Here is a 12,544-nt window from a genome sequence, read left to right on the forward strand (position 1 = left end):
CGTCCACTAGAGGCGCGGGGAGCAGTGCGTGCCCTGCGGAGCTCGCAGGTGCTTGGGAGCGCCTCTAGTGGACGTCCCTGGAAGGCTGACTCTCAAGGCCACAGTGGCAGGGACTGACTCACTGGGGAACAGGCTGTGTCATGAGGTCAGTGAGGACCTGCCTCTCCCCAGGTCGGTCGCTAGTCCTGGCGGTGCTCCTGGTTGACTCTCTTGGCAAGGATTTACTTTTTCACCCAGAGTGGGGCTTTGACTCCTATGAAATCACTATCCCCAAGAAGCTGAGCTTCCGTGGAGGGGAGCAGAGAGCAGCCAGGCACGTGTCCTACCTCCTGCAGGTAAAAGGCAAGAACCGTGTCCTTCATCTGTGGCCCAAGAGGTTTCTGTTGCCTCGGAATCTGCAGGTTTTCTCCTTCACAGAACAGGGGAGACTCTTGGAAGATCACCCTTATGTACCCAAGGACTGCAACTATTTGGGCTTGGTTGAAGGAAATCCGGATTCTGAAGCTACCATAAGTACATGCATGGGAGGTCTCCGGGGCATCCTGAAAATTGCTGCCAATCATTACCAAATCGAGCCCCGCAAGGCTTCTTCCAATTTTGAACACATGGTATATCCCCTGGAGAAAGAGGAGGAAATTCCCAATCAAATCTGTGGCTTAACTAATGATGAAACAGTAGAGCAGATGGCCCAGCGTGAGAACATGGCTAGGTCTCCAGATTTCACTGAGTCATATGTGCACCAAAAGTACTTGGAATTAGTCCTGGTCTTTGATAACAGTAGGTATTTATATTTGAACTCCAATCTTACTCAAGTCATAAGTGATGCCATTCTTCTGACTTCAATTGCAGACTCTTACTTTCAAGATGTCCGTATGAGAATACAACTATTAGCTGTTGAAGCATGGACAGACAGAGACAAAATAAGACTTAATTCCCCAGAGTTATCACAAGTTTTAGGCCAGTTTGTGCAGTACAGGTCACGTGACCTACGTCTTCGGATTCCGGCAGACTGGGCACACCTGTATGTTCACAAAAAGTTTAAGGATGCACTTGCTCATCACTGGGGGAGTGTATGTAGTATGATGCCTTCTGGATCTACAGGTTCTATGCTAGACAGAAGCATCCTTGGCCCCGCCACTTGGACTGCTCATGTTCTGGGCCATAGTGTGGGAATGACCCATGATTATGAATACTGCCAGTGTAAGGGTAGGCATAGTTGTATCATGGGCACCGGACGAACTGGGTTTAGTAATTGTAGTTATGCCGAATTTTATTCACATGTAAGTTCAGGATTAAACTGTCTAAATAATCTCCCAGGCCTAGGCTATGTGGTTAAGAGATGTGGAAACAAAATTGTGGAAGAGAATGAGGAATGTGACTGTGGTTCGACAGAGGAGTGTAAAGAAGACGGGTGTTGTCAACCAGATTGTACATTCAAACAAGGTGCCAGCTGTAACGTTGGACTTTGTTGTCATAACTGTCGATTTCGTCCGTCGGGATACATGTGTCGGATGGAAGAAAACGAATGTGACCTTGCAGAGTACTGCAATGGGACCTCAGCTTTCTGTCCAAGTGATACTTATAAGCAGGATGGAACCCCTTGCAAGTACGAAGCCCATTGTTTCAAACAGAGTTGTCAATCCAGGTATATGCAGTGCCAAAAAATTTTTGGACTTGATGCCAAGGATGCGCCTCATCAGTGCTATGATGCAGTTAATGTAATAGGTGATCAGTACGGAAACTGTGGGATTTCAGGAGTTCGTAAGTATAAAAAGTGTCCCAAAGAAAGATCCTTATGTGGCAGGCTACAGTGTATAAATGTCGAAACCCTCCCTGATATGCCAGATCACACTATCCTAATATCCACTCACCTGCATGAAGAAAACCTCGTGTGCTGGGGCATTGGCTATCATCTAGCCATGGTACCTATGGGGTTACCTGACCTGGGCGTGATAAATGATGGTACCTCCTGTGGTAAGGAGCGGGTATGTTTTAATAGAAAATGTGTGAATAGCTCAGTCCTGAATTTTGACTGTTTCCCTGAGAAGTGCAACCACCGAGGAGTCTGCAACAGTAACAGAAACTGCCACTGCATGTATGGTTGGGCCCCTCCGCTGTGTGAGGAGGTAGGGTACGGAGGAAGCATCGACAGTGGGCCTCCAGGACCACTAAAGGAAGGGGTGCCTGTCTCAGTTCAGGTTGTGTCCCTTATGGTAATGCGCCTTATTTTCATATTTATCTCAGTGATCCTTGTGTTATTTTGGAATGTCCTAGAACACTTTTGAAGCCAAAGAGAGACACCAGCATGTAGCACTGGAGTAGAACAGTTCAAGGAGAAAAATATATCTATATCAAGAAACCAAAAACGTAATCAGGCAATCCACAGTAACTCTGTTTACTACACAGGGTCATAAATTGAATAAGCTTCTCATTTATCCATACAGCTCTTTCTTCCTTCGATTTATTTTACCTAATTTCTTTGATTTTTTGATCAGCAAATAAAAAGTACTCTTGATTTGGAAACAAATCGGTGCATCTTGCTCTCCCCTTAGTTTGTGATGACGTTTGGATTGCCTTTAAAAAAAATGCCCTACTGGTTTTCTGAACACTCATATTGTTAGTTTCATAGAATTACAGTGGATTTCAGGGTAACCTACTGTCTTTCAGTCCCAGCAAACAAAGCCGTCATCTACTTTTCCCTCTGTCTCCCTCAGTGTCATCAATGAAAGCATCAGTGTCTGTGCCCTATGTTGAACCATGAATGGTGATTGCCACATTTTATATATAGAAGGTGATCACTTACGAGGGGAGTCCCTCACTGTGCGGTTCACCCACAGTGTAGAAATCTGGTCTCTGACTCAGTGCTTGGGTTGGCCTTGGTTGGGCTGAGGGCTCAGAGGACTGAGTGGCCCCTTCAAAGGAGTCAATGACCACCTCTTGCTCATCATCCCAGCCCTGTAACAGCAAAAGTGTTTTGGTTTTGTTTGGGATGAACCCTCCTGCTGTTCCTTTAGCTTCCCCAGGGCTCCTTCATCCCCAGGCAGCACTGCAGGTCAATTATACCCCACTCCAATCTCCTCTTTTCTTAGCCATGTGGTTCTTCTTACTAAAGAAGTTGTGGGGCTTCCCTAGTGGCTCAGGCAGTAAAAAATCTGCCTGCAATTCAGGAGTCCTGGGTTCGATCCCTGGCTCGGGAAGATCCCCTGGAGAAGGGAATGGCTACCCACTCCACTATTCTTGCCTGGAGAACCCCATGGACAGAGGAGCCTGGTGGGCTACAGTTTATGGAGTCACAAAGAGTCAGACATGACTGAGCACACACAAAGAAGTTGTGGGACACTCATGATAAAGAGTGTCCCCTTGGACTGTTTGGGGCTCTTCTTAACTCAGAGTAGAAAGAACATCAAGATAATTTTTTGATCATCATAATTCTAACTTTTATCAAACTTAGCCATCATCAGAAAAATCCTAAGAAAGCAAGGACATGTGGTTATGTAGCTACAATACTGAAAATGGTAACTACCATTTATTGTCTTTACTCTGTGGCAGACAATGTTCTAAGCACTTCACCAGTGCCAATATGCTTGAAAGTGAAAGTCACTCAGTCCTGTCCAACTCTTTGCAACCCCATGGACTATACAGTCCATGGAATTCTTCAGGCCATAACACTGGAGTGGGTAGCCTTTCCCTTCTCCAGGGGATCTTCCCAACCCAGGGATCGAACCCAGGTCTCCCGCATTGCAGGTGGATTCTTTACCAGCTCAGCCACAAGGGAAGCCCAAGAATACTGGAGTGGGTAGCCTATGCACAGTCCTGAATATAAAATAAGTCTGTGAGGTAGGTGTTGTTGTTTTCCTGTTTTCTAAAAAGGAAATGGAGGACAATGAGGTTAAATAACCTGCTCAAGATTATACAACTAATAATTGATGCCATTATTCAATGTAACTTTATATGAATATTTGGAAATTCACTTTAGTGAGGAGGATTTATTTAAAAACTTAAGCTTATTTATACATCATAGATATTTTCAACATTTTTGTTGTGATAAAATATATAGCTGTTATTATTTACATAAAGCATGCATGCAGTGTGATAATTTAATATACATATATATTGCAGAGTGACTACCAAGATCAAGGTAATAACACATCCATCACCTCACATACTTCAATTCTCAGAGGGGAAGGATACTTAGCAGCAACTCTCAACAAATTTCAGATATACAATACCATGTTATTAACTCTATTTGTCATGCTGTATGTTAGATCTTCAGAACTTATTTAATTACAGCTGAAAGTTTGTACCCTTTGTCTTACATCTACCCATTTCCCCCTCTCCCCAGTCCCTAGCAACCATCACTCTATTCTATTTCTCCAAATTGGTCCCTTAAAATTTTTTTTTCAGTTGTAAGTAATACCATATAGTACCTTGTTTCTGTGTAGATTTTTAGTTAACATAATGCCCTCCTGATTCATTCATGATTCTTCAAATGGCAGGATTTTTTTTGCTAAATAATATTCCATTGTGTATACACATGCATGTAGTTTACTAATCCATCCATACATTAAAGGACGTCTAGGTTGTTCTAAGTCTTGGTAATAGTGAATAATGCAGCAATGAATGAGAGACTCCAGATATCTCCTGAAGGCACTAACTTAACTTGCTTTGGGTATGTAGCCAGGAGTGGAATTCCTGGATTATAAAGTAGGTCGATTTTTAATTTTTTAAGGAACTGCCATAGTATTTTCCGTAATGGCTGTACCATTTATGTTTCAAAGAACAGTGTTAAAGGGTTCTTTTTTTTCCACTACTCACCAACATTTGTTTTTGTTTTCTCTTGTTTGTATGATCATAGCCACTCAATGAGACGTCAGGTGATACTGCATTGTGGTTATGATTTGCATTTTCCTGATGATTAGTGATGTTGAGTACCTTCTCACCTATTTACTGTCATCTGAATGTCTTCTTTGGGAAATATCTATTCAAGTCCTTTGTCCAGTTTTTAACTGGACTGTTTGCTTTTCTGCTGTTGAATTCTAAGAATCGCACATATATTTTGGATATTAAACCCTTATCAGATATATGGTTTATAAATATTTTTCCTATTATGTGAGTTACCTTTTCAATTTATTGATTGCTTTCTTTGCTATACAGAAGATTTTAGTTTGGTGTAATCCCTCTAATTTTTTTTTTTTCCAGATTTTTGCTACCTGTGTTTTTGGGAGGCCTTATCTAAGAAACCATTGCCAAGACCAATGTCAAAAATCTTTTCCCTAAGTCTTTTTTCTAGGAGTTTTAAACTTTCAGGCTTTATATTCTTAAGTGTATAGTTTAGTAGTGTTAGAGATGCATTCACATTGTTGTGAAACCAGTGTCTGGAACTCTTTACATCTTGCAAAACTGAACCAGCATACACATTAAATAAAAGCAGTTCCCTTTCCCTTGCAGCCTGTGGAAACCACTATTCTACTTTATGTCTCTATGAATTTACGTTTTTATCTAGGTACCTCATCTAAATGAAATCATATAGTAATTTTTGTTACTGGCTTATTTAATTTAGCATAATGTCTTCAAGATTCATCCATGTCTGCATTCTTATGCAGGTGACAGAATTTCCTTCCATTTAAAGACTGAATTATGTTTTATTATATATATGCTCAGTCACTTAGTCATGTCCAACTCTGCGACTCCATGGACTGTAACCTGCCAGGCTCCTCTGTCCAAGGGATTTTCCAGGCAAAAATACTGGAGTAGGTTGCCTTTTCCTTCTTTGTAGTATATGTATGTATCACATTTTGTTTATCTGTTCATTTGTTGATGGAAAGTTGGGTTGCTTCCACCTTTTACTTACTGTGTTAATGCTGCTATGAACATGAATGTACAAAAATCTGTTCATGCTTCTTATCCCTTTGGAGAAATACCTAGAAGTGGAATTGCTAGGTTGCCAGGATCCAGCCCTGGTGGATCCAGGGTAATTCGAAGTGGAGACGGAGTTGGCGTCCTAGGAAAAAGCTATTTAATTAGAAATATAAAGAGAGATTAGAAAAGAATAGTGTAGTAGGAAGATTAGTGGAGAAAAAGATGCTGAATAACTTGGTTTATGTGGGATACCAATAAAATCTCAAGAGAAGAGATTTGCACCACCTACGTAGGCCACCGGCACTCACTTGAATAGTGGAGGGTGCCCCGCCTTGGGCTCCCTCTCCCATGGATCTTAGAAGCTAGGGCAAAATTAACAGGCTTGGCGAGTACCCATGCTCCAGATGGGAATTCAGCCAGAAAAATGGAGAACAAGAAGAAAAGACACGGGGCAATCAGTCTTTCCAGAAACTGATCCGATTTCTTTATTTTCAGGTTTGCTTATATACCTTTTGTTACACATAGAGACAAATGGAAATTTTAAAGTCACGTGGGGGTCAGCAGTCCTGACCTTTATCAAAATCAGGTGCCTCATATAAATGTATGCAAAAAGGTCTTTAGGGGTTTTACATCATCTTCTGGCCAGGGGGCCTGCTAACATTTTATGATCCTTTCTTTCTGATAACGGTCAGTCAACCAGAAACTTATTTTCCAGGGATGACTTTTCTTAAACCAGGCACCACCCTCCGAAGGTACCAGATAAAGTTGCATTCCTATAGGGTGAGGGTGTAGTGGGTTACAATTTTTATCTTTAGAAAAACCCAATGCTAACTAAGACTTTCAAAATACTCCAAACTCTCTGTGCTGTTTATGGTTGAGAAGTTGTAAACAATCATGTACATAGTAGCAAAAGTGTGGATAATCCTGTCACACAAGCTAGTCTGCCAGCAGAGAGGTTTGACCTGAGACACCCTTACCATGCCCAGGGATTTTTATTAACTGGAGCTGTAGGTTAACTCCTTCTCCAAGAGAGGTGGGGGACAGCCCCCCGTAAAGTCAGAGGTATAGGTGAGAGCATAAAGCAGTAAAGTAGGCAGACTCTGGTTTTGGGTGTAGATGCTCGGGAACAGGGGGTTTCCTGAGGCTCAGTCCCACCTTTGTGTATGTCGAAGCCTCCTTCCTCATGACCTTTGCCACAGGCGGAGTTCCTCATGCTGGCTCCTGGCACTAGGTGCTTTCGTAATTCTATTTTTAATTTTTTGAAGACACCATACTATTTGTCATAGCAATTGCACACTTTCACATTCCCAGTAGCAGTGCACAGAAATCCAGTTTTTCACACTCTTGCCAACACTTTGCTATTTTCTAGTTTAGAGATAATAGCCATTCTAGTAGATATAAAGTGGTTATCTATTGTAGTTTTGATTTGCTTTTCCCTAATGATTAGTGGTGTTGAGCATATTTTTGTGGGCCTATTGGCCATTTGCATATTTCCTTTGAACAAATTTTAGTTCAAGTACATTGTCAATTTTTAAACAATTTTTTTATATTGGAATATAATTGATCTACAATGTTGTGTTAGTTTCAAGTATAGAGCAAAGTGGTTCAGTTATACACATAAATATATCATTTTTTTTCAAATTCTTTTCCCATATAGGTTATTACAGATTATTGAGCAGAGTTCCCTGTGCTACCCAGTAGGTCCTTCTTGGTTATCTATTTCCTATATGGTGGTGGTTTCCTCTCTAAGTCGTGTCCACCTCTGGCAATCCCATGGGGAGCCCACCAGGATCCTCTTCATGGGATTTTCCAGGCAAGAATACTGAAGTGATTTGCCATTTCTTTCTCAACGGGATCTTCCTGACTCAGGGATCAAACACAGGTCTCCTGCATTGCAGGCAAATTCTTTACCAACTGAGCTACCCGGGAAAGGCTATTTCATATATAGCAGTGTGTATTTGCCATTCCCAAACTTTCGATTTATCCCTCTTGCCTCCATCTTTCCCCTTTTTGTAACTGTAAGTTTGTTTTCTAAGTCTGTTAGGATGTTTCTGTTTTGTAAATAAACTTATTTTTATCATTTTTAAAGATTCTGCATATAAATGATATCATATGATATCTTTCTCTAACATTTCACTTCGTATGATAATCTTCATGTTTATCCATGTTGTTGCAAATGCCATGTTGCTGCAAATGGTGTTATATATTCTTTTTTTGGGTCCTGAAAAAATTATATATACCACATCTTCTTTATCCATTCATCTGTCTGTGGGCATTTAGGTTGCTTCTATGACTTGGCTCTTGTAGGCAGCAATGCCATTGGGGTGTATATACCCTTTGGAACCATGGTTTTGTCTGGATATATGCCCAGGAGTGGGATTGCTGGGTCATATGGTAGCTCTGGGCTTCCCAGGCAGCACTAGTGGTAAAGAACCTGCCTGCTGATGCAGGAAATCCAGGTTCGATCCATGGATCAGAAGATCCCCTGGACGAGGACATGCTAACCCACTCTGGTATTCTTGCCTGGAGAATCCCATGGACAGAGAAGCCTGACGGGATACAGCCCACAGGGTTGCAAAGAGTTGGGCATGACTGAAGTGACTTTGCATGCATGCATGCATGCATGGTAGCTCTATTTTTAGTTTTTTAAGGAACCTCTATACTGGTCTCCAAAGTGGCTATACCAATTTACATTCCAATCAATAGTTTAGGAGTGTTCCTTCTTCTCTATATACTCTCCAGCATTTACTGTTTGTAAATTTTTTTTATAATGGCCATTCTGACCAGTATGAGGTGGTATTTCATTGTAGTTTTTATTTGCATTTCTCATAGTTAGCGATGTTGTACATCTTTTCCTGTGCCTCTTGTCCCTTTGTATGTTTTTGGAGCAATGTCTATTTAGGATTTCTGCTCATTGTTTGATATTTTTTTTTATATTGAGTTGCATGAGTTGTTTATAAATTCTGAAGATTAATATCTTGTCAACTGCATAATTTGCAAATGTTTTCTCCCATTCTGTGAGTTATCTTTTCATCTTGTTGATGGTTTCCTTTGCTGTGCAAAAACTTTTGAGTTTAATTAGGATCCATTTGTTTATTTTTGTTTTTATTTCCATTACTCTAGGAGACAGATCATAAAAGATATTGCTACTAACTATCCTTTCCCTACCCCCCACCCCCCCATTCCCCCCCACCCCACCCCACCCCCTAACCATTAAGTTTATTTTCTAAGTCTATGTGTCTCTTTTTGTTTTGTAAGTAAGTTCATTTGTATCATTTCTTTTTAGGGGTAGTTAGGGACTATGGGCAGAGAAGGCAATGGCACCCCACTCCAGTACTCTTGCCTAGAAAATCCCATGGACGGAGGAGCCTGGTCGGCTGCAGTCCATGGGGTGGCTAGGAGTCAGACATGACTGAAGCGACTTAACAGCTTAGCAGCAGCAGGGACTATGGGAAGGTCATGTTCAAACTGCTATATTTAAACTGAATAACCAACAAGGGTCTATTGTGGAACTCTGCTCAGTGTCATGTGCCAGCCTGGATGAGAAGTGGGGGGTTGGAGGAGAATGTATACATGTATCTGTATGGCTGAGTCCCTTTGCTGTTCATCCGATACTACCACAACTTTGTTACTTGGCTACACCCCAATGCAAAATAAAAAGTTTAAAGTTTGGGGAAAAAAGATATTTCTGTGATTTATGTAAAAGAGTGTTCTGCCTGGGTTTTCCCATAAGGGTTTTATAGTATCTGGTCTTACATTTAGGTTTTTAATCCATTTTGAGTTTATGTTTGTGTTAGAATTGTGCTGTTAGAGGGGCTTTCCAGGTGGATCAGTGATAAAGAATCTGACTGCCAGTGCAAGGCAATGCAGGAAACATGGGTTTGATCCCTGGGTGGGGAAGCTCCCTTGGAAGAAGAAATGGCAATCCACTCCAGTATTCTTGCATGGAGAATCCCATGGACAGAGAGGGGTGGTGAGCTACAGTCCAAGGGGTCACAAAGAGTTGGACACAACTGAGTGAGCACGCACACACATATTGTATTAGAGAACGTTCTAATTTCATTCTTTTACGTGTAGCTGTCCACTTTGCCCAGCACCACTAATTGAAGAGACATTGCTTTTTCTCCATTGTGTATTCTTGCCTCCTTTGTTGCAGGTTAATTGATCATAGGTGTATGGGTTTATTTCTGGGCTTTCTGTCCTGTTCCATTGATCTATATTTGTGTTTTTGTGTGAGTACCACGCTGTTTTGATGAGTATAGCTTTGTAGCATAGTCTGAAGTCAGGGAGCCTGATTCTTCCAGCTCTGTTTTTCTTTCTCAAGCTTGGTTTGACTGTTCAGGGCCTTTTGTGTCTCCATACATATTTTAAGATTTTTGTTTGTTTTAGTTCTTTGGAAAATGCCATTGGTAATGTGATAGGGATTGCACTGAATCTGTAGATTGCCTTAGGTAGTACAGTTATTTTGACAATATTGATTCTTCCAATCTAAGAATATGGTATATCTTTCCATCTGTTTATGTCATCTTTTATTTCTTTCATCACCATCTCATAGCTTTCATAGTGTAAGTTTTTTGCCTCCTTGGGTAGGTTTATCCCTAGGTACTTTATTCTTTTTGATGTGGTAGTAAATGGGATTGTTTCTTTAATGTATCTTTCTGATCTTTCATTGTTACTGTGTAGAAATTCAAGCAATTTCTGTGAGTAAATTTTGTATTCTGTAACTTTACTAAATGATTGATGAGCTCTAGTAGTTTTCTGGTAGACTCTTTAGGATTTTCTGTGTATAGTATCATGTCAGCCACAAATGGTGACGGTTTAACTTCTTATTTTCCAATTTGGATTCCTTTTATTTCATTTTCTTCTCTGTTTGCCATTGCCAGGACTTCCAAAACTATTGAATAAAAGTGGTGAGAGTGGACATCCTTGTCTTGTTACTGATTTTAGAGAAAATACTTTCAGCTTTTCACCATTAAGTGTGTTGGCTGTGGGTTTGTAATAATGGCATGTATTATATTGGGATATGTTCCCTCTATGCCCACTTTCTTGAAAGGTTTCATCATAAATTGATATTGAATTTTGTCAAAAGATTTTTCTGCATCTATTGAGGTGATTATGTGGCTTTTATTCTTTAATTTGTTAATGTTGTGTATCACACTGATTAATTTTCAAATATTGAAAAATCTTCGTATGCCTGGGATAAATTCCATTTGATAATGGTATATGATCCTTTTAATATATTGTTGGATTTGGTTTGCAAGTGAAAGTTTATAACAATATAATATTACTTCAGGAAACAAGAAAAATTCCAAATAAGCCACCTAACCTACACCTAAAGCAACTAGATAAAGAGGAACAAAACCCAAAGTTAGTAGAAGGAAAGAAATCAAAAAGATCAGAGCATAAATAAATGAAATAGGGATGAAGAAAACAGTACAAAAGGTCAGTGAAACTACAAGCTGTTTCTTTAAAAGATAAACAAAATTGATAAATCTTTAGCCAGACTCATCAAGGAAAAAAAGGGAGCAGGCTCAAATCAATAAAATCAGAAATGGAAAAGAAGTTACAACTGACACCACTGAAATAAAAAGGATCATAACAGATTATTACAAGCAACTATATGCCAATAAAATGGAAAATCTAGAAGAAATAGACAAATTCTTAGAAAGATATGATCTAAGACTGAATGAGGAGGAAATAGAAAATGTGAACAGACTTATCACAAGTATTGAAATTGAAACTATGATTAAAAACTCCCAACAAACAAAAGTCCAGGACCAGATGGCTTCACAGGCAAATTCTGTCAAGCATTTAGGGAACACCTAGCCTTCTGAAACTCTTCCAAAAACTCGCAGAGGAAGGAATACTCCCAAACTCATTCTATGGGGCCACCACCACCCTGATACCAATACCAGACAAAGATGCTATGATGCCATGGAAAAGAGAAAATTTTAGACCAATATCACTGATGAACATAAATATGAAAATTCCTCAACAAAATATTAGCAAATCAAATCCAACAATACATTGCTCGTTTTAAAATCTGATTGTTTTTGGTTTTGTTGCTGTTATTGTTGGGTAGTAGGAGTTCTCTATGTAGTCTGGTTCTTTGCCCATTATCAAATGTATGATTTACAAATATTTTCTTCTATCAGTTGACTCTTCTCTCTGCTGATTGTGTTCTTTGTTTAAAATTAAAATTGTACATATTTATGGTGAACAACCTGGTGCTTTGATCCATAGTAGAATGATTACTACCAACAAGTTAATTAAGCAATCCATTTCCTCACACACTCGCTTTTTTGTTTGTGTGGGGAGAGCACAATGAAATGTACTCTCTTACAAATTTCCAGTACACAATACAGTATTATTTACAGTCATCATGTTGTATATTATATTTCTAGTTCTTCATCCTATATAACTGCAACTTTGTACAGTGGTAAAAAGAAATGAACTATCAAGTCATGGAAAAAGAAAAATCTTAAATATTTATGAATGAATCTGTCCTGCATCTGTTGCATCTGTGGATTTAACCAACCAAAGATCACATAGTACCACCTTTATTTTTCAAAAATCTTGTATTAGGCAACAATTCAAGCATGTATTGTTCAACGGTCAACTATAAAGGAAAATTCCCTTCACAATGCCTACATCATTCACCTCACTTGATCTCGTCGGGTCGAAC

General features: G+C 39.8%; 1 protein-coding gene across 1 annotated transcript; it reads left to right on the top strand.

Moving 5' to 3' along the window:
- The first annotated feature begins 140 nt into the window (after positions 1–140).
- LOC120860605 (disintegrin and metalloproteinase domain-containing protein 30-like) lies at positions 141–2,285 on the top strand. The gene has a single exon (XM_040236399.1). The coding sequence runs from the start codon at positions 141–143 to the stop codon at positions 2,283–2,285; it is 2,145 nt and encodes a 714-aa protein (XP_040092333.1).
- Positions 2,286–12,544: the final 10,259 nt, after the last annotated feature.

This window comes from Oryx dammah, unplaced genomic scaffold (genome assembly GCF_014754425.2).
Source record: "Oryx dammah isolate SB20612 unplaced genomic scaffold, SCBI_Odam_1.1 HiC_scaffold_11126, whole genome shotgun sequence".
Classification (NCBI taxonomy): Eukaryota; Metazoa; Chordata; class Mammalia; order Artiodactyla; family Bovidae; genus Oryx; species Oryx dammah.

Bases quoted from the DNA above. Each gene is read 5' to 3' on its own strand.
- LOC120860605 (XM_040236399.1), top strand. From the start codon at position 141: ATGAGGTCAGTGAGGACCTGCCTCTCCCCAGGTCGGTCGCTAGTCCTG.